Here is a 23,539-nt window from a genome sequence, read left to right on the forward strand (position 1 = left end):
CTGGAGTCTGTCCACTCAGTAGTAACCTTGCTCCAGAGAAGAATTTTTAGCCTCCATCGATCTATAGGACGCGTACTTGCACATACCCATCTTTCAGCCTCATCAGAGGTTTCTACGTTTTGCAGTAGAGGAACGTCATTTTCAGTTTTTCTCTACTCTTTGGGCTTGCTACAGCTCCCCATGTGTTCACAAAGGTCTTAGCACCAGTACTGGGTCTTTTAAGGGCCCCAGGGATCATGGTGCTTGGGTATCTGGACAACCTCCTGCTCAGTGATTACTCAGTACAGACTCAAGAACTGAGCATAATGTACACCTACAAAAGCTGTAGCTGCTTCCTTTTTAATAACAACCACTCACCTGTCCCATGATCTAGCGGATCACCCCAGCTGGTTTCACCTACTGTCTTCTTTCCTTGGCACCAGCATTTTAACTGTGGGCACCCAGGTGTGACAGCCTGTAGCTTTACAGCTGGGTGCCCACTGCACATGCACTAGCAGCGCTGCACAATGTGTATGGTTCCGCAGTCTTCTGGGACCTATCATGTATCCCAAACTGCGGGCGAAGGAGGGAGGAGAAATTCCACATCCAATAGCCCACGCAGTCGAAGAGTGAGGAGGAGGTGGGAGCATTTGAGAGGAGCGGGGTACGAGTCCTTAAAGTGAAACTGCACCTTTTGGGTGAAACTTCACTTTAGGTTTGCTGTTTTCAACGTTTATTTTGTGGTTCTGACCTCAACTTAAATACCTCTCTAATATCCACGGCAAAAAATTGAACCCTTAGTTAATCAAGTCAGTAGAGGAATCCTTTTTTATTTTTATTTTTTCATTTTTTTTTTTTATATACATCTGAATTGACCATTAAAGTGTATGTAAAACTAAAGAACAAAAATGCAGTCTATTGCATTGTAGTAGTCCTGTAATTTAGTGTCTGCATTATTTTATTCTGTCCGTCGGCTTTTTTTCTTTTATTTTCACTTGGTGAACTTGCCAGTAAAAAGGTGTCCTGTCTAAAGCCGCGTACACACGGGCGGATTGTATGGCCTACTTAGTCCGTCATACAATTCGACGGACAGTCCGTCATACTTTCGAATGAACGGACTTGACCACACACGGATGCACAAACAGTCCGTCGAAAGCTTGCGCGACTTGTACAGCACGTACGACGGGACTAGAAATAGGAAGTCCAATACACAGCAATGCGCCATTCTTAGTCCGTCGAACTAGCCTACTGACGAGCGGATTGTCCGCTGAAACCAAAGTATGACGGACAGTATTACGGAAATTCCGAAATACTTAGTACGCCAGACTGCGCGCTGAAAAAGTCCGCTGAAGCCCACACATGAGCGGACTGTCCGCTGAAATGTGTTTCGACGGACTAAGTAGGCCATACAGTCCGCCCGTGTGTACGCGGCTTTAGGGTTTCATTCTAGAACAGGACATCTTTCCCATTCTGGGCTGAACAAAAAACTTTTATTCTGACAAGGGCACTCGCTGCTGTCAATTGCACTGATCATCAGCTGGAGATTTTTGGCTGCAGCCATTGATCGAAAAAAAGCTACCAACATGTCACTTCAACAGAAGTCCATCAAATGGTGGCTTCTGTGGGGATAGCCTCACACTGAAATTCAGGTGGTCCCAACTGAACTAGCCAAATTCCAAATTTCAATCACTGTATGGCCAGGTATAGCAGGGAACAATGCTAACTGATTCAGCAGAGGCAGAGTGCACAGGAAGTTGTCAGTTCACAGGATTTGTGGCAATGTAGACCAATCTAGTGAAACTACATTATTTCAATAGTATATTTAGCAGATCAAAATGTAACAAATAAGAGAAGCTCGTTGTTGGAGTTTACATACACTTTAACTTAAACTTGAAATATGAGGGCATAAAGCATGCTACTAGTGACCTCTTCTAAAATGTTAGTATGTGACTTGCCTGGCAACCATATAGTTCCAATAGGTTCGTTGCTTTCAAAGGTGCTGACTTTAACTCAAGTGCAGATCAGGAATTCTGACTTTCTAATCTGTATGCTTGTTCCAAGTCAGGGACTTCGAAATTACCCTTATTTATCGGCGTATAACACGCACAAGTGTATAACACGCACATTCGTTTTAAGAGGGAAGTTTTCAGGGAAAAAACTTAAATTTAAAATAAGGCAGCTAAAATTGAAGTATTGGCATATAACACGCACACGCTATTTGCACCCGATTTTCATGGTGAAAAAGTGAGTGTTATATGCCAATAAATACAGTAATAAAAGGCTTACTACTTTTCTGTAATAAAATGTACTATGCAGTCAAGGGGCCCTAGTATACCATAATTAAAAACACTGTGCAGCTTAGAAGATTTCTTCTTCATTTTAAATGTCATACCTGTAGGCCAAGCTTGACTCCCCAGCCCCCCTCCCCCCCCCCCCCCCTCCAGCCTGGTTGAAAAATTTAGCTTCCGGTGCGCTCTGAGTCATGCTGGTCAAAATCTAAATGCACCATACATGAAGCACGCCTGTGCATCACAAGAACACATGCTCTCTTTCAAGGCCTACACATGCGCAGCATGAAAAGAAAATATTACTTCAACTTGCTTAACGGTCAAAGCATCCCAGATTCTATACCATGATCTAATATATCTGACAGGATTGCAGGATTGTAGTTTTTTTGGACAGACTTGGGGGGAAGAAAAGATTAGCCAACAGGTAAAGCAAATAAAAATGCTGTTTTTTTGTTTTTGTTTTTTTGCTGCACAGTTTTACAGTACTTGGATCCTTTGACTGCAAAGTAATTTTAAAAAAAGGTGAACTTGGCCTTTAATGATGGACACAGCCAGGCAACCAGTATGCGTAGGTAAGCAATAGCATTCAATAAAAAGGTGAAAAAGTGTTTTATTTTAAAAAAAACTGAAAAAATATTTGTGCTTTAGCAAAAAAAAAAAAAAAAAAGTGTATTAAACACTAAACAAAAAAAATTATATTTCAGTTTACCATTCGTAGATTTGGTGGCTATTTTAATTTTTTTAAATAAAACCGAATTCCAGTATATTGGCAATCTCCCTCCCACTTCACTCTAGCTCACTGCAGGTATAAAAAAAAAACTGTAAATGCATATGCAAATAGAGCCTTAAGCTTTTTTTATCTTTTTAATTTCAACTGTTGCTCCTGCCAGTAAGTCTGTTATACGTCATATTTCTTTAACAGACCAAACTGTCCAACAAAACTATCATAGAATTGAGGCAAACCATTTAACACTTACAGGGGTGCTTACACCGGAATTTATTTATTTATGTAAAACCCTTTTCTTAATCATACAGTCCAAGAAACGGGCATTTTATTCATACACCATGGGTTTTAGGCTCATATCTTCAGGAAATTGGACACTGGCAAGCTTTTGGGGACACCCCCTTCTTGGAGCACCTCCCTTATAGCCCTACTCCACTTTGTGAGTCTGCCGTTTCTTGCTGTTGTCAGTAGGTGGTGGATCTCCTCTCCCCCTTCAGAAAAAAACAGGTTCATTTTCCTAAATAATTTTTCAGTCAACTTTACAGTTTATAGAAGCAGTGTATCCAAATCAATGCAACATCGGTAAAACCTTGGGAACTGTAACCCCATGGTGTGGGGATGGCCTGTAATGTTGCTTCATAGATTGGATCCTGCATGGAGTTCTTACTATGGCACTTGGTGCAATGTGGTAGAGTTGGCCACAGGGTGCTATATAGGTCCAGGGCTATGGTCCGCCACAATGGAATCCAGTCCCTGAAGACCTCACTGTGACAGAGAGCCTGGACTTCATACACAGTCCAGCATTGTAAACAGGTAAAACAGGGTCACCCTATATATTTGACCATTACTGTGTAAAACTGGGCTATTTGAAATATATTCACTTCACGGTGTAAACTTTTCAAATCTGGCACTAAAATGTATCTGCTCAGTCTCAGGTGGTACGTCACTGGTTGCAGCTTTTTATAGCGCCAGGGACCCCCATATACTACCGCATAAAGCCCCCTGATTGCCCCCTAGTTAACCCTTTCACCAGTGATCACCATATAACTGTTACAGGTGACGCTGGTTGGTTAGTTATTTTTTTATAGTTTCAGGGCACCCGCCATTTATTACCTAGTCTCACTAGTGTACCCGTAAATTTAGGGGTGTCTACTTTCCAAAATGGGGTCATTTGGGGGGGGGTTTGTGCCATCTTGGCATTTTATGGCCTTCAAAACTGTAACGCCCTTAGAAAGCCTGAAGGCGGTGCTTGGTTCTCGGGGGCCCCGTACGCGGCTAGGCTCCCAAAAAGTCCCACATATGTGGTATCCCCATACTCAGGAGAAGCAGCAGAATTTATTTTGGGGTGTCATTTCACATATGCCCATAGCATGTGTGAGCAATATATCATTTAATGACAACTTTGTGTAAAAAAAAAAAAATGTTTGTCATTATTCAATCGCTTGAGGCAAAAAAATAAAATATTCAATGGGCTCAACATGCCACTTATCAATTTCCTTAGGGGGTCTACTTTCCAAAATGGGGTCATTTGGGGGGGTTTTGTACTGCCCTGCCATTTTAGCACCTCAAGAAATGAGATAGGCAGTCGTAAACTAAAAGCTGCGTAAATTCCAGAAAACTTACCTTAGTTTGTAGATGTGACAACTTTTGCGCAAACCAATAAATATACAGTTATTGACTTTTTTTTTTACCAAAGACATGTGGCTGAATACATTTTTGGCCTAAATGTATGACTAAAATTGAGTTTATTGGATTTTTCTAATAACAAAAAGTAGAAAATATCATTTTTTTTTCAAAATTTGCGGTCTTTTTACGTTTATATCGCAAAAAATAAAAATCGCAGAGTCAGTCAAATACCTTTAAAAGAAAGCTCTATTTGTGGGAAGAAAAGGACGCAAATTTCGTTTGGGTACAACATTGCATGACCGCGCAATTACCAGTTAAAGCAGCGCAGTGCCAAAGTGTAAAAAGACCTCTGGTCATTTACCAGCAAAATGGTCCGGTCTGAAAGTGGTTAATGGCTATTTCTGCCTAGAGCTCTTATAAAGTACTCAGGTGGTTTACCCCACCCTTTCGACACAGTACCCCACAAGAGAATACAAATCACTCTCTTGTCAGTGCTACTAACTACTAATATGGGGGGGGGGGGCCTCTGGGGTGCAGATCCACAAGCAAGCTGCAAAATAGGCTACTTTTTGCTCTTTTCCATTCAAAGCAGGTATCACTGGACTTCTTCATGCTGCATGCTAGATCAGCCTTACTGCCCACTTCAGTTTGGGGAAACCAACTCTGAAAAAAAAGCAAAGCAAGAAGACCTATACATTCTCAGGTGCCGTAACAGGAAACGTGGCCATCCGCAGGGACACTGCTGATGCGTTTCGAGGGCGAAGTCCTTTTCTTCAGGTGTCTGGTTTTAGTTCTTTATTCATTAGAGATTTTATGGGATTGCACAAGGCCGGTACACCTTCTTTGTTTGCTTTGTCCCACAAAAGTATACCCTCACTTGTAGCCATAACTGAGAGCAGGCAAAAGGTAGAAAGTTCTAAATGGCAGGTGTACATTTGCTCTGCCGAAGAGCTGCTCAACATTCAGCCTCAATAACAATATATCCCTTTCATCAGAGCAGGAACTGGTCTTAACACAAGATACAGCTCTATAGCTCTATTTCAGCCATGCAACAAGCGGCCTATTTGACTAAAGCAGAAATTTCTGCATCTAATCACATTTTCTTTAAAAGATTATGACCCTAATTAACCATCTTTATCCAGAGCCCAAAAAAGTTCTGCCTGTTCTCCTACTCATCTTTCCTCAACTGGAGTTGGACTCTGATATGCCGGTCCTAAATGATGCTGAATTGGAGGTCAATGAAGGCAGTATTGAAGCAGTTGTTGAGGAAGCTGCAGAAGATTTCTCTCCCTACATACTGTTCTTGCATTGAAGGAGTTTCCCACAATATGCTTTCTAATGATGAAAAGCTTGTTGCCGCTATAAACAAAAGCCTTGGCATTGTACAGGTCAACTCTCCTCCATCTCACCAGACCCCTTTGCGAACAGAGAGACCTACTAAGCCATGCAAAACCTTTCCTGTTCTCAAACAGATAGAATGGGCTGTCTATGATGATTGGGGAAACGCCTGAAAGAATTTTTCTCATTCAAAAATCTTTCTGAACTACAACTATCCAGTTGTAAAAGTGTTTTCAAAGAAATTGGCTATTCCTGTAATTGACATCCTAAACAAACATCCCACTGTACCTATTACAGATATTCTGCCTTGTAAAGATTCTGTGCACAAAAAATTGACTCTTAAGTGATCTTTACTCTGGCAGGCCCAGCCATGCAACCAGCTTTTGCTGCTATTTTCAGTATGTCAAATCGCAGCTAACTGGGCCAGGACTATGAATAACCAACATCACTCTCTTTCAGGATTATGGAGTTGAAGAGTAATCTCAGTTTCTTCCATCTACTCTTCTTTTCTGCGTAGATGGCCTGGAACAAACACATCATGAGACAAATATTCTTAATGACTCTTATCTCTGTTCAAATGCACAGGATCCTCTGACTAAAAGCTTGGACAGTTGAACCTGCATGCAAAGGATGCCTTGCGCGAATGCCTTTTCAAGTAAGACACCTGTTTGTTAAGGTACTTGATCAGTTCATTGAAGAAGTCACAGGTGAAAGTCTTTCCTCAGAGAAAGCTAACAAAACCCTCCTCTTCCATTGCTTCTACTGCCACTGAACGCAGAGCACTTTTGTGCTCCTCCCAGCTTCAACTTCCAAACCTAAGTTCATCCCTTCATTCTGGCACAAGGCCTACCCCATAATAGCCACCAAGCCCTCTTTGCAATGAAGGGGTGCCCTCACTTAAAGGATTTGAGGGACAGCTGCTGCAGTGTGCATCATGCTGGATTACAGGTGCCCCAAACATATGGATTTAAGAGGTGGTTTTAAAGATTTCCTAAATAGGAGACTAAAAATCTACCTCCTCAGGTAATCTAAAAACTTTGCAGAAGGCCCTACACCACCTCTTGGTCTGGGTGGTAGTTTCTACCAGTACCACCACAGCACAGGTTCAAGGGATTCTACTAAAACACATCCATGGTACCAGAGCCCAACTGAGGTATTTGTCGTATCCTATGCGTAAACTCCCTCAGCAAATTCCTTCACCCAAGATGTTCACAAAACTCCTGGCACGCTTCCTGCTTTTCAGAGCTCAAGGGACAGATTAGCTACACAGCCTTCTCCTGAAGGGTGTATCCCCTTCATATCTTGTAGGAAATATCCAAAAGTCTATCTAGCAGGTAGGGCTTATGCAGAAGCATAGTCGGTACTCTAGACAAAGGTCGGTAACAAGTGGTTGCATGCTGGGATCAAGCAGAAGCATAGTTGAGTAACATTGCTGGATTCCAGCAATGTCGGCACCACTCCATTGCGAGTAAGGGAACCCAGAAGTGAAGCTTTACGGCTTTCACGCCAGGAACCCTACTGCTTATGCGCGAGGCTCCACTCCCTTCTCCTACTGGCACAGCGGCCTGGGAAGGAGGAGGGAGCCCAGGTGGGGACATCAATACCTGCGGCTGAGGCTCCCGGAAGTGGGAACAGGATACCCGTGAAAGACAGGTGTCCTGCCCCCCCCCCTCCCCCCCCCCCCCGAAAGGTGGCAATTATGGCACCGGAGGGGGAGGGGTACGAACGGTAGTTCCCCTTTTGGGTGGAATTCACTTTAAGGTTCATCAGAACCAAGATAAAATGTATTTTGTTCAAAGATCAGGCAGGGAGCTATCCAGCATCTTGGGTAGCAGCAGAGGTCATAGGTTCAAATCCAGGTCCTAACACTGGTTCAGTGGTCAGTCTCAAAGGTCTTCTTTACAGCCTTCTAGTGGCCCCAAGTATTTGGGTCCACTTCTAGATACATCCCAAGAAAAGTTCCTTCTCCAAGGCCAATACTTTACTGAGATTCAAAAGAAATACCACTGCTGTTTACCATGAGAGCCCTGGATAAGCTCTCAGACTTTGCTCAATCTCCATAACCGTATCCACATGGGAAAAAGCAGGCTCTTTATTTCCTTCAAAAAATAAATTGCTTCCTTTCTTACAATTGGAAGATTCTTACTAGACATGAAGAGTTGGTTAGCCAGGGGAGCAGTCTCTCAATCCTTGATGGTCCAAGGAACATGGTCAAGAGAGGAGGCCAAACTCTCCAATATCACCTTGGAGCTCAGAGCTATCAGAATATCTCTACATCAATGTACCCCCCTTTCTAAACAGATATCCACAATGGGTTGCAATCGAATAATACCACCACAGTGGCAAATGCCAACCATCAAGAGGAGCATGAGAAGCTTGGCTGTGTTTAATGATATAAACCCGTTTTTCCCCCATTGACCGAAACTGGCTGTCCAATAATTTTTCCAATCCACATCCCAGGTGTGGACACTTGGCAGGTAGATTACCTCAGCCACCTCCACCTGTGCTAGGGGAAATGTTCTCTTCTTTCAGCTGTGTGCAATCTCATATACCAGACATAGAGGACTCTGGATGTGGGCATCCTGGGCATCCTAGGCTCTAGATAAACCAACCTACCCTTCCTTGTTTCCAGATCCTCTAGAGCAGGGCTCGGGAGTGAGCATGTATCAGTGCCCGGGGGGGGGGGGGGTTGGAGCCAAGAGCACTAGGGGGGAGACCCAAGAAGAGGAACAGGGCTACTCTGTGAAAAACCATTGCATAAAACGGGTAAGTATAACATGTTTGTTATTTAAGAAAAATAAATAAAACGCAAGCCTTTTGTGTTACTTTAATTTATAGGATTGATACTATACTGTGCTGACACCGTAAGCTATCTACAGTATGTTTTCCTTAACTATAATGTGTTATTTGCATTTATTTTATTTTTTTTGTTAAAGTATTTAATTAACCTGGCATTATGAACCAAGCCTAATGGCAATAAGAACATTGATTTGGCTTGGAGTAAGAGTTGGATTTCATGATCCAGTAATTCATGATTGATGGATATGTATGTTTTTTGCTTTTTTTTTTTTTTGACATGGCTTGTAGTATGGCCAATGCATGCAGTACAGGGCTTATGATGCTCTGTTGTCTTTTTATACTGTAAGTCATTATCAACACATCAAATCTTATTTGGTAAGTACAATCTGCTTGCTATCGGTTACCAAACTGACATTAAATCTAAACATTTAAAGTACTGTTTATTGAAGTTAAATAAGTCATAACTTATGTCATCCAGTTTTAAAGACTTGTTACATATATGCATTTTTATGTTCTAAACAGTGCAGTATCCTAAAAGTGGCAAATATATACATGGAAGAAGAATCATGGCTGGATATGAAAGCAAGAGTGATGACTCTAAAGAGCCGCTGTTTAACATGGTCCCAGTATGCATCCATGAGTGAGGAGTCTATGTACAAGGAATGTGAAGAGAATCCCAACTGGTAAGGGATCTGTCATAACAGCTCTTAGTATCGTGTTAAATATGTACTGTACTTGAAGGTTCCTATATACATAAAAAAAATTATATATATATATATTTAAAATATGCTGTGAGGCTATGTATTAGTTAATATAGGGTTAAAGAAACAAGTCTATGAATGGTGTCCTTTTAGTTAGATTGCTGTACAATAAATTCGATTATATGCAGGGAAATTACTTTTCCTAGGAAATGGCTAGTAACTGTATCCCAGACTCAATTGGTTTTGATGTTTGGCCCCAGTTAAATGGGAAGATCCCTTGCCAAGTTGTTTTTTTCCTAGCTGTATCTACATTGAAGAGATTACCTCTTGCTTCCTGCCCCAGTGACAGGGTTGGGGAAACTTCTCCAGTGGGAACAGAGACCATATCAAAAACATCATCTTTTTAGTCAAATGGGGAAGGTTGGAATGTGTAAATTGTACATTTTCCCTAATGGACACACAGACCACAGTAAAAAAAAAAAAAAAAAAAAAAAAAAAACTGTCAGGTCTTCTAAGCCTTCCCCACTCTATCCAAGGCTGTAGAACTCCAGGATTCTTATTTAATAAATACATTGTTTTGTATGCATTTCACTAGAGGTCGACCGATATGGGTTTTTCTCTGGCCGATGCCGATATTTAGAAATCATGGTGGCCGATAGCCGATATATACCGTATATACTCGAGTATAAGCCGAGATTTTCAGCCTCTTTTTTGAGGCTGAAAGTGCCCCCTCGGCTTATACTCGAGTCGCCTCTGTCTGACTGCTCGATCAGCGTATCGAGCAGACAGACGGCGGACATTAATTTTCAAAAGCCGCGCCTCCTTCTCCGCCTCCGCCTGTGATAGGCGGAACACTGAATTTCCCAGCAGTCAGTGTTCCGCCTATCACGGACATCCGCTCATTCTCATACTACGGACGAGTATGAGAGGATGTCTGTGATAGGCGGAACACAGGCTGCTGGGAAATTGAGTGTTCCGCCTATCACAGGCGGAGGCGGAATTTTGAATTGTAGAATGGCCGCCGAGAAGAGCGGCGATCCATCGGCACGGGACGGAGGAGGCACGGCACGGCACGGGACGGAGGAGGCACGGCACGGGGGAGGCACGGCACGGGACGGAGGAGGCTCGGGACGACGGCGGCTCGGGACGGAGGCTTGGGACACAGGTAGGCTGGACACACACACAAGGCTGCACGGACACACACACACACACACACACACACACACACACACACACACACACACACACACACACACACACACACACACACACACACACACACACACACACACACGGATGGATGGATGGATGGATGGATGGATACACACACACACACACACACACACACACAGGGATGGATGGATGGATGGATACACACACACACACACAGGGATGGATGGATGGATGGATACACACACACACACACACACACACACAGGGATGGATGGATGGATGGATACACACACAGGGATGGATGGATGGATGGACACACACACAGGGATGGATGGACGGACACACACACAGGGATGGACGGACACACAGGGATGGACAGCCATGTCTCACCCTCGGCTTATACACGAGTCAATAAGTTTTCCAGTTTTTTGGGGGTAAATTGGGGGCCTCGGCTTATACTCGGGTCGGCCTATACTCGAGTATATACGGTAATGCCGATTTTTTGGGGCCGATATGTTAGGCCGATTTTATTTTATTTTATTTATTTATTTTTAATCCCCCTTGATCTAACACACCTTTCCCACTGGGGCGTTTTTTAAGGCGCTTTTGGGCTAAAAATAGCGCCTGTAAAGTGCCTGCAAAATGGCTCCCCTGCAGTCTGCGTGAAAGACAGAGTGCTTTCACACTGAGGCGATGCGCTGGCAGGATCTTAAAAAAAAAAGTCCTCCAAGCAGCACGTTTGGAGTGGTGTATACCGCTCCTCCACCACTCCTGCCCATTGATATGAATGGGCACCACTGCCGAAGCGGTGCTTCATGGGCGCATTTAACCTCTTCCTTGGCCGCTAGCTGGGTTATATGTGCCCCACTAGCAGCCAAATAGCACAGCTAAAATGATGGTAAAGCGCCGCTAAAACTTGCGTTTTACCATCAACGCCTGCCCGCTCCAGTGTGAAAGCAGCCTTCATTAGTGATACAGAAAATTTCTTACACTTAAACATTTATTAAACAAAACAAACCTCCAATCAGTTTACTTGTATGTATGATCTAGATTAAAAAAAAAAAAAAAACCTATATATTAAATAAAAACCGGTAGTCAAAACTTTGACAAAAAAAAAAAAAATGGACTAACTTTACTGTTTTTATTTTATTTTTATTTTTTAAATGGTGTATTTTTTTCCCAAAAAAATGCATTTGAAAGACCTCTGTGCAAATGCCGTGTGACATAAAATATTGCAACAACCGCTATTTTATTCCCTAGGATCTCTGCTAAAAAAAATATATATAATTTTTGGGGGTCTAAGTGATTTTCTGGCAGAAAATACAGGATTTTTACTTGTAAGCAACAAGTGTAAGAAAAGTATTTAAATGGTTAAACTGAGAACTTCTACACAGAGATGACTTCATTCATTCAGTGTAAACATTGTAACATTTAGTTCTTTTCTTGGCAGTCTGCCCAGAGAGGAGGAAAGTGTTGCTATGACAACTCAGCAACTCACACTGACTTCTTTCAAAGTCCCGCTGTAGAATCGGCTTTTTATCAGCAGAATCGGCCGATGCCGATTATTTAAAAAACGGCAAATATCGGCCGATATATCGGTCGACCTCTACATTTCACACAAGTGTTGGGATGTGAATTTTTAATTTTAGTTTCAATAGTTTTTGTATTTTTTTTTTTTTTTTTTAATTAAGATTTAAAAAAGAAAAATGGAGGTCACACAGGGGCACAGGTTCAATGCACACATACAAAAACAAAAGTAAAGATGCTAAGGACAGGAAACCGTGGCTTAATGTCTGGGGCCAAAATGCCCAATAAGTAATCGGTCGTTCCACATGGTTTGCTACACTGGTCATTGGTAAAGGGGTAGAGGCAGGTTCAGAGCTAGACTATTTTGTGCCCTAGGCAAGAGCAGCTACTTGCAACCCCCCACAAGAAAAGCCAGAAAACACTCCCCTAGATACACTGCCCCCTTTAATACTACACCCCCTTCCTGTGTGCACACCCCTGCTTCCTGCACACATTGTCCCCCTTTAATGCTACACTCTTTAGTCCTGCACCCCCTTCCTATACACACTGCCCCCTTTAACCCTACACCCCCTTCCTTTACACACACTGCCCCCTTTTTAACCCTACACCCCCTTCCTACACACACTGCCCTGTATAGACTATACCCCCTGTGATGAATGTTACCACCTCATTGAACGTACCTGAGCAGCCTTGCCAGACACAGCAAGTAGCGCATGGTTGGGTTACCTGGTCTGTCAGTCCCCACTCAGTCCCACCACCCGGCTCAGTGCTTCCATGGTTCCACCTGACAGCAGAGCTCGTCAGGGATTTTCAGCTGCAGCGAACCAGCAATCGCCATCATCCAGTGAATGACCTTGTCTAATGCCGGGATCTCAGCTCACTTCCGCTGTGCTCAGGTGCACGTGTGTGTGTGTGTGTGTGTGTGTGGCGATTCTATCGGTAACATCCACCAGGGATGTGGTGACAGGAGAGGAATGTGGCACATTTCTGCTCCCTAGGTGGCAGTGCACCCAGGTGGCTGCCCAGTTCGCTTAGTGGTAGCACCGACCCTGTGTAGAGGAGAGAGATTGGGAAGGAAAAATTTATGAGAGGAGAGGGCGGGAGGAAGGAAAGGGCAGAGGTGGAGAAGACTACAAAGTAAAAAGGAGAGAGAAAGACAAGTAAAAAAAAAAAAAAAGAGAATGGACTGGGTTCCTCCCCCATGGCTCGGTTCCAAGAGAGTGAGAAATTACACATAGCTAAAACTAGCGGTATTTAGGGATGGAAGTCAGAGCTCCCATAATTTTTAGAAACTGCACACACAGATTATTTTCATTCAGCCTCCAGATGGATGAATCTCCCGTTGTGACTATTGTATTAGGACAGTCAGAGAATTCTGTTAGCCCCTGTACACACGGTCGGAGATTTCGACAACCAAATCCGTTGGATTTTGTCCGTCGGATCTTGTCCGAAACTATTGCATACACACGGTCGGACTAAGTTGTCTAAAAATCCGATCTTTCAGAACCTGATGACGTAATTTCGTTACGATGGGACTACATTCAGGCTAGTAGCCAATAGCTTTGATGTAGGAATTTGATCTGAGCATGCGTGGCACTTGGTCCGATCAAAATTCGCTACGCATGATTGGAGTATGTCCGACCGGCCCAGTTGGACGGGAAATATTTCCAACATGTTGGAAAATTGGGTCCGACGGATATTCCGACGGAATCAGTCCGCTGCATACCACACACAGTCGGATTATCCGGTAGGACGCGCTCCGACGGATTCTCCGACCGTGTGTACAAGGGCTTAGATTACCTGAACAGCGGCTGCATCTGACTGAATGAAGACAATATTTGGCCAACATTTTTTCGCCAGACTCCTTTTCAATCAGTGATTGTTGGGCAAGAGTCCTGAAGAATAATGGAAATCTCATTAACAAGCATTGCATTCATGTTTTCACCCCCTGCAAGATTGTCCCTACTTATTCATGTAATTTCAAAAGATCTAGAGCTTTAATCTAAATAATACCTGGTAATACTGGTCCTTGTTCAGGCATCTTTTATTACAGGGGGGCAACTATCTGTCTTCCAAAGGTACTGCTGCACAGCCAGACACTTTTATGTCCCTGTTGTACTCTGGCATATTTTAAAATTTGCACATGCAGCAGACCCATCCATAAAAATAGTGTCTTTGGTCTCTCTTTAGCCATGCCCAGTGCATGATGCCCAGGCACAAGTACAAAGCACTCCTGGCCATGCTGGGGCAGTAAAAAGTTTCACTCGACTACAGAGAAGGCTCCCAAACAAAATTGACATCCTCTTTTTCCCACAAATAGAGCTTTTTTTTGGTGGTATTTCATCACCTTTGCGGTTTTAATTTTTTGCGCTATAAACAAACAAATGGCAACAATTTTGAAAAAAAAAAAAAAGCATTATTTACTTTTTGCTATAATATCCCCAAAAAATATTTAAAACATTTTTTCCTCAGTTTTTTGCACTATAAAGAAAAAAAAAGTGTACATTTTGAGAAAACAACAATTTTTTTTTTTTGCTATAAAAAATATACCCCAAATTGTTTTAAAAAACAAATTTCTTCATCAGTTTAGGCCAATATGTATTCTTCTACATATTTTTGGTAACAAAAATCGCAATAAGCGTATATTGATTGTGCAAACCAAACTATGGGAAAGATTTATAGCATTTTTATGGCATTATTTTTATTATATTATATATTTTTTTCTTTACTAGTAATGGTGGTGATCTGCAATTTTTAGCTGTATTGCCACGGACAGATCAGACACTTTTGACACATTTTTTGGGACTATTGACAATTATACTATAAAAATGCACTGATTATTTTTTAAATGTCACTGGCAGGGAAGGGGTTAACACTAGGGTGCGATCAAGGCTTTAAATGTGTGTTCCCTCAGTGTGTTCTAACCCTATGGGGATAGGACTGAGTCCTCTGGCAGCACAGGGATTTGTGTGTTTACACACCCAAATCCCCATGCTGACGATCGCGCGTGGCCAACGGCAATCGCGACCACTGGCCACACTCATCGGGTCCCCCGCCCTGTGGCCCTCTGGTTGCCAAAAAGGGGAAGGACGTACCTATATGGGGTTTTGCCCAGGAGAGCCATTCTGCCGCAGTATATCTGCGTGAGCTGGTTGGGAACCGGTTAATAAAGGATTGAACAGTACTGACTGGCATATTTAAAGCTTTGGGTATCTTTTTATATCCTTCTCCATCTTTATAAAGTTCCATTACTTTGTTACGCAGGTCTTTTGACTGTTCTGTTCTTTTCTACCTCCTCGTGGCTCAGTGTCTCGCCTGCTTGGCACATCCATGTGAGAGCTAACAAACGCATTGACTATTTATACACAGGCACGAATTGTAATTTGAAAAGCCACAAATGTGAGAAATTAACCTTTTAATTGCCATTTAACCTGTGTGCCACCTTCTGTGTCTGTTCCAAGGCCAAACATTCCAGAGTATGTAAACTTTTTTTAATCAGGGCCATTTGGGTGATATCTGTAATTATGATTTTAAAAGGAGCCAAAAAAGATGTGATAAATGGCTTTATGTGATTGATATCCTTAAGAAAAAAATAATAATTTGGCATGATTAGTCACCAAAATGTCCAAATTTTTGTCAGGGTGTGAAAACGTTTGAGCACAACCTCGCAGTGTAGTTCTGGTGACTGCCCATAGGGCAACAATTAGACATCATATTATTCTGTCAATCCCTTTTTTCATAAAGTTCTTGCTACAGAATATATTGTTGTCATGCTTAGATGCATCTCAGGCCAAATGCTTTTCAGAGAAGGAAAGTGCTTCTGAGGAACAATGCTGGGAAACACTGATAGGAAATCGATAATCGGAATGTTCCTTTTTCCCCTGCCAGAGTTGGTTATATTAAAGCTTGTACAGTTAAAGGGTATTAATAAAGGTGGAATTGCATTTAATGAAACTAATAATAGTTTCCGTGGCAGTTTAGTTGCATTGCGTTATAAGGCTTTCTTCTGTAAGCACTATGTAGCATTTGAACCTCAATTGCTCTTGTCTTGCCTCTTGAGAAATTTTGTGCATAGGATACAGACTTTTAGAGGCCTCACCACATGTAACAAAAATGAAAGCAGAGCTGGAGGTATACTATCTAAATTAAACCTTTAGTTGGTTAGTAGTAAAAAAATATGGGTAATGTGTTCCCACATAAACCACATATGCGATGGGGAAACCAGCAGAAATATCACATTGTGCCTGAATCGGTAGAATTTAGAACAGGGGTCTTCAAACTATGGCCCTCCAGTTGTTCAGGAACTACAAATCCCATCATGTCTAGTCATGTTTGTGAATGTCAGAGTTTTACAATACCTTATGGGATCTGTAGTTCCACAACAGCTGGAGCGCCATAGTTTGAGGATCCCTGATTTAGAAGATGTAGCATGCATCTTTCTTCAGGGTACCTGCTACAGTAACTGAACAAATCAGGAGGATGAAAAGAAATGGGAGGAATATTTTGCTACATCTTCAAAAAGCGTTTTTATATACAAAATGATTGAAGACTGGCAAATGCCCAATAAATGAGATCTTTTGGTAATATGTGATTTGACTTTCTTTGTTTGTTTTTTCATTGCCAAATATGAAAATTAGAATTCAGGTGTTCTTGCTATGGGGCACATATGTGTGTGTGCTCGCTCCCGAGCTGTGTGTGTTTTATAGAGCTACGCTCCATAAACAGTGCAGCTTGGCCTCTTCCCCCACTTCCTCTTAGCATTTGATTGACAGCAGCAGGAGGCAATGGCTGTTCTTGCCCAAGTCCCTGTCTGAAGAGAAAGAGAGGAGAGAAGAGATTCAGTCATAACATAGCTCTTGATTAAGGACTTGGGTATGTTTTGGGGGGGGGGGGGGGCACACAGCAAGCTATAAAAAAAAATTTTTACCTTCATGCAGGGAATTGCAGCTGGTCCTTAAGCAGTTAAAGTGGTTATAACAGAAACGGAGGTGAATAAATGAATAAAAAAGACCTGGTGACTGTACTAGACGAAGGCTCCTATACACCTGACACTATTGTCAAACACAAAATGCTTGCCAGTGTAGACATGCTCACATGTGCTGGATTACTATGCCCTTCTAGGTACTAGGAGCCCTCCAAAGTCTAAAAATATATTTCCCATTTATGAACAAATAGAATGGGAAATGTATGATGATCGGGGTTCTCCTGCAAAGGTTTTCACTCCACTTTCAATCATTACTGATCTATATGCAGTGGAAAAAAAATCACAAAAAAGTGGACAGTTCTGGTGGTAGAGTAGACCCTGCCATCTCCGTCCTAAAAAAACAACAACTTTCTGCTCCTATAGCAGATGCTCCTTCCTACTACAGCCTTTAAGGATTCTGCAGACAGAAAATTTGAGACGCTCTTCTTCTTTTTTTCTCTTGCAAATCCAGTCCTGCAACCAGTTAATTGCTGTGATTATCTGTTCTGAGAAACATCTAATTGGACTAGGAAAATTAAAAATCAACAAGAACCTACTTTTATGGACTGAGTTCTGGTGGAACACTTACAAACCTTGCCTTCTGCCCTACTTTCCTGTCTTGATGCTCAAGAAGAAGTCATGGCACAGATTTCCAGAAGGGCTGTAATTTCTGCAGAATCTTATGGCTAAAAGTCTGGATAGATGAAGCTGCCTGCAAAAGAAAAGAGAATATACCAATAAAAGAACATGGATAGCAGTAATGCTGGATGTCAGTTAAGCGCGAAAAAATGAGGAGAGTATTGCTGCAAAAAGAATGTGGTCTCTCTTGCCACCCTGTAAGTTTATTTAATGTTGTTGTGCTTTATGGGTCAGTCAGTAAGTTGGGTTGATAAGTTGATCAACCTAGGGTCATCTCAAGGTCTATGTGCTGTTCACACGTATGCAGAGTACAGGGCACTGGAGTTGTCGATTTTACGAGCATAGGAGTCGTTTTTTATTTTTTTTTTCGAACTGCTTTTCCCGGGTTTTGGTATACTAAGATTAGGTTCCAGAGTTTGAAGACTTCAAGAGTCTTGGGTGGGAAGAAGTCGCCAACCTAGTGTTTTAGGTCTTGTAGACCAGCAAGCAGTGGTGCAGGTATGCACTCTTTAGAATGAAGGACCTGACTAAGTTTCCCTATGAGAGCCATTTTAACTGGTCCGACTTTGAAAATGCTCCCTGCACTGCTTTGGTCTGACTTTGATCCTACTTCAGCACATTAAATATCACTAAAGTCGGATCGCATTATTAACTGATCCGACATTGGCATGCGACTTGTGCTCTGAAGATTTTTAAGGGGGACACCACGCCAAAATAAAAAAAACAGCATAGGTTGCCTCTCCAAGACCATACCAGGCCCTTTGGTCTCGCTCGGTCATGTATGGATTTTGGGGGGATCCCACTCCTTTTTTTTCGGTGTGGGGGTTCCCCTTAAAAGCCATGCCAGACTGAAGGGTCTGGTATGGTCTTGGAGGGGGAAACCCATGCTGTTTTTCTTTTTTTCTTTTATATTTTTTATTTGGCATTGAGTTTCCCCTAAATATTCATACCAGACACAGTCTGATACCCGTTCATTGGAGTCTGATGGATGTCGGACTTCAAGTTGCAGGACAAAGTCGGATCCACAGTCGTACAACTGTCGTGTTGTACCAGTGTGAACCTGGCCTTAAGCTGAGAGCTTCCGTTAGGAGACAGGTGTGCTCCACTCATGAGATAGTGCTCCATGCTGGAGAGGAGTGATTCCTTGTCAATAAGGTTGAAAGAGTTGAGTTGTTTTTAACTGCTTCTCACCCACCATACTGAAGAATGACCATCGGGCGGCTGGGACCGCTATTGTTCTGAGAGGACATCACATGATGCCCTGCCATTCTTGCCGCATAGTGTTCCCACGGACACAGCTCATCATCGATTGGGATAAAGAGCTGTTGGCGTATTCTCTTTACCATATGATCAGCTGTATTCAATCACAGCTGATCACATGTAAACAAATGCTGGTTATTGACATTTCTTTAGCGCTGTCAGTGTCCGAGGAAAGGAAAGCCCATAACTGGCTTTCCTGTGGTGACAGGGGCATTTACACTGATAATCAGGACTATTCATCAGTGCCCTGGTTAACAATGTAGCCTCATCAGTGCCATTTGGTGACCATGAGTGCCACCTGTCAGTGACTATCAATGTTATTCTTTTGCTAAAAAAAAAAAAAAAGATAGATAAATCATGAAAAGTCATTCAAAGTGCGACAGAGCTGAAAGCTGAAAATTGGCCAGGGCAGGAAAGAGGTGAGTGTCCAGTATTGAGGTGGTTAAGCATTCTTTGAAGACTGAGAGTGAATCAAGAGAACCAAGAGTGCTGGATGAGCTGAGAAAGGGACAAAGGAATACATGGGTGCTGTCAAAGCATTGCTTTGACGACACCCCATGTAGGTAGCTTTGAGGCTTAAACCGCAGTGCTGCTGAAGAGAGTCGGGTAGATTGGCATTGTTTAAATTACCTGATTCCATGGTGAAAATCCTGTGTGGGCAACTGTTTCTGTTGAACTTTGATTTTGTTTGATAAAAGTAGACTGACAAGCCTTCAGTTCAGACTGGCAGGGACTCTGCAAAAAAACACTTTTAACACTGAGCCATTAACCTCCAAATGTCACAGTTCCTAGTTCACTCCAAAGCATTGCATTGGTATACATTGAAAAATGTAGTTCAGCTTACAAAAACTTCATTATATCTGCCTACACTGGAAGTGGCCATGTTTGTGGAGACAATAGAATTTGTTGTATGATGAACATTACTATTACTTATTCCACCTTATTACATCTGCCAGACTGTTACATTTATGAAGGACTACCGTCTTCACAAATGACACTATATTTAGGCATTTGCCACTTTGATATAGATTTGAACTGTCATTCCCTGAGTACAGTAGAGTAACAACTCTAATATCTGTTCTTGGCCTTTAAACGCTACCCAATGAGAAGCTTTACTTTTCTTGTTGTCGAAATGATGTGCCAGGACCGATAATTTTAGAAAAAAAGAGCAACCATTTCAAAAATAAAAGCAATATTTTTTACTTTTTGCTTTAATAAATATCCCCCCCCCCCCCAAAAAAAAAAGAGAAAATCTTCCTCAGTTTAGGCCAATATGCATTCTTCTACATATTTTTGGTAAAAAAAAAAATCCCATCCCTCTTTCTCCTCACTGGCTCATGGACTTTGACAGTAGCGGGAGCCAGTGGCGCCATGCTGTCATCTTAGCCAATGGGAAGGGAAAGACCTTGGCAGCCAAGTCTCTCCTGCAACATCACTGGATCAAGATGGGGCTCAGGTAAGTATTAGGGGGGCTGCTGCACACAGAAGGGTTTTTACCTTAAGGCATAGCATACCTTAAGATAAAGAAACCTTCTGACTTTACAACCAACGTTGTTTACTGGCATACCTGCTTCACTGTTTTTTCTCATTTGCATGTGAACTACTTTCATCTAATATATGTTGATTTTACCAGCAATTTGACTTTTTTTTTTAACCTAGTGTGAATGTTGTCAATCTTCTATGTATTTAGGTTGGTTCTTAAGTCATATTGATTGCAGAATTCTACTCCTAATCCATAAAATTATAGGTATCAATGCATCATTTTACATGACTATATCATAGTCGCTGCTGGATAGAACTGCTTGTGATGATAATGTTTATGTAACAATGGTCATTTACTAGACATAAAATCACAACTTGGGACAATGTAATTTTATAGGCTTTTTATAGTTACCTTGGTTTCTTCCTTTACAATTACCATGGCAATCACTGAATGTTACAAGGCACAAAAATCAACAAGCAGAATTGAAGCTTGTTGAAAAAATCGGTCCACTTCTAAACGTATCATAAATATTTAAAGAGATACTAACACCTCTTTGTATTCATGACTAGTTACACACAATAACTGTGCTGTCCTATAAAATGTATGTAACAACAAATTTTTGTGTGATTGATATATATATTATATACAGTACCTCACAAAAGTGAATACAATAAATAAAAATATATTTATTTTATTATAAAATAAATATTTTATTCTCTTTTCATGTGACACTGAGGAAATGACACTTTGCTACAATGTAAAGTAGAGAGTGCACAGCTTGTAACAGTGTAAATTTGCTGTCCCATCAAAACAACTCAACACACCATTAATCTCTAAACCATTGGCAACAAAATTGAGTACACCCCTAAGTGAAAATATCTAAATTGGGTCCAATTAGCCATTTTCCCTCCCTGGCGTCATGTGACTTGTTAGTGTTACGAGGTCTCGGGTGTGAATGGGGAGCAGATGTGTTAAATATGGTGTTATCGCTCCCCCGCTCATACTGGTCACTGGAAGTTCAACATGGCACCTCATGGCAAAGAACTCTGAGGATCTTAAAAAAAGAATTCTTGCTCTACATAAAGATGGCCTAAGCTACAAGAAGATTGCTAAGACCCTGAAACTGAGCTGCAGCACGGTGGCCAAGACCCTACAGTGGTTTAACAGGACAGGCTACACTCAGAAGAGGCCTTGCCATGGTCGACCAAAGAAGTTGAGTGCATGTGCTCAGCGTCATATCCAGAAGTTGTCTTTGAGAAATAGCCGTATGAGAGATTAAAGGGGTGGGTGGGGTCTGCTTGCCAGTGCTCAGACCATATGCCGCACACTGCATCAGATTGGTCTGCATGGCTGTCATCCCGGAAGGATGCCTCTTCTAAAGATGATGCACAAGGCCCGCAAACAGTTTGCTGAAGACAAGCAGACTAAAGACACGGATTACTGGAATCATGTCCTGTGGTCTGATAAGATGGTGTCAAGCGTGTGTGGATGCAACCAAATGAGAAGTACAGACAACTGTGTCTTGCCTACAGTTGTGTCCTGGTCTGGGGCTGCATGAGTGCTGCTGGCACTGGGGAGCTACAGTTGATTGAGGGAACAATGAATGCCAACTTGTACTGTGACATACTGAAGAAGAGCATGATCCCTCCCTTCAGAGACTGGGCCGCAGGGCAGTATTCCAACATAAGGACCCCAAACACACCTCCAAGACGACCACTGCCTTGCTAAAGAAGGTGAGGGTAAAGGTGATGGACTGGCTAAGCATGTCTCTAGACCTTTTTTAAATGGCAAGCCCAGAACGACACTGACAAGGCTGCAATGCAAGGCTGCAAATTACACTGATGCTGCATTGATGGGCATTGAAATGTAAGTTGTTGTTTTTTTCCTTAAAATTCCCTCCTAAACTTGGGGTGCATGTTGTACGCTGGCAAGTATTATATGCTGATAAATACAGTGTATATAAATTATATTTTATCTCAATTATTAGAAAGGCAATTTTTTATTTTTTTGCGTTGTGCTCCTATTCAAGTGTACCACCTTTATTGGTAGGTGCTGCTTGAATAAAGCCTGTTCAAATATATTGGTAATGTCAACAATTTCCTTTGGTATGTACTTAATGTTTCGGATGACTGTATGTTACTGATGTTAATGGCCTGATAATTTTGTAACTTGTGGTGTTTATTATGGCACACTTTTTTGTTTATTCTACAAAGTGTGATGAGCCTATTTACAAATGAAAAAGTTCTTTATACATAAATGTGTGTTAAAAAAAGTAAAAAAAAAACCAGCAAAAACGCAGAATTTTTGCCTTAACTGTAAATTCTAGATCTTGGACTACACAACAGGAAACGGCTTATTCATGCACCATAGGGTTTAAAGGTCAATACCTTGAGATGATTGGACACTGGCAACCTTTTTAAGGACCTGCCACTGGATCATCTCCCCTATAGCCCTACCCCACTCCATGAGGCCTTAGTTTTGTGAGTAACGAGGAGTGTTTAGGGAGGGTGGCCTGTGTCCCGTACTGTACGCTAAGATCTGAAATATACAGGTAAGCAAACATTCTTGTTAAAGTGAATTTAAAGCAAGAGGCTCACTGAGAGGCCGAGCCAGATGTCAGTCCAGGAACCTGGCGAATCCAGACTCCGTGGTTGGGATGACGCGGTGCCTGGACTCAAATCAGTGACGTCTGCAGAGAGCAGACTTCAACCCCATCTCTGCTGAAAAGGTGTCGCAGGAGTGCAAAACGAACTGTACTCATGTGATCCATAGGAGAAGTACAGTCAAACAAGCTTTGGCTGGACCTCCCTCCCCACCCCCCCCCCCCCCCCCAGGTAAAAAAAAAGGTTTAGCCTTTATAACCACTTTAGTCTCTTAATCTTAATGTACAGGACAAAGGGAACTTAATCATACACCATGGCATGTCTCCAAGCAATGAACACAATTGTGGTCAATGACTCGGCAAATGGAACTGTGCCAACAGGCCCAAAACACAGCAGCTGTTAAAGACCCAAGTTTAGAGTGCAACTGTAAGAACTT

At 42.1% G+C, this 23,539-nt stretch overlaps 1 protein-coding gene across 1 annotated transcript in view; it reads left to right on the top strand.

Annotated features, from left to right (window-relative positions):
• Positions 1–23,539, top strand: part of PRELID2 (PRELI domain containing 2) — a 180,910-nt gene that overhangs the window by 119,868 nt on the left and 37,503 nt on the right. The window contains exon 4 of the mRNA XM_077473019.1: positions 9,277–9,437. Within this exon, the coding sequence (XP_077329145.1) occupies positions 9,277–9,437 (161 nt within the window). The remainder of the gene's footprint in view (positions 1–9,276; positions 9,438–23,539) is intronic.

This window comes from Lithobates pipiens, unplaced genomic scaffold (assembly GCF_037356315.1).
Source record: "Lithobates pipiens isolate NorthernLeopardFrog02 unplaced genomic scaffold, aLitPip1_a1.2 Scaffold_8, whole genome shotgun sequence".
Lineage (NCBI taxonomy): Eukaryota > Metazoa > Chordata > Amphibia > Anura > Ranidae > Lithobates > Lithobates pipiens.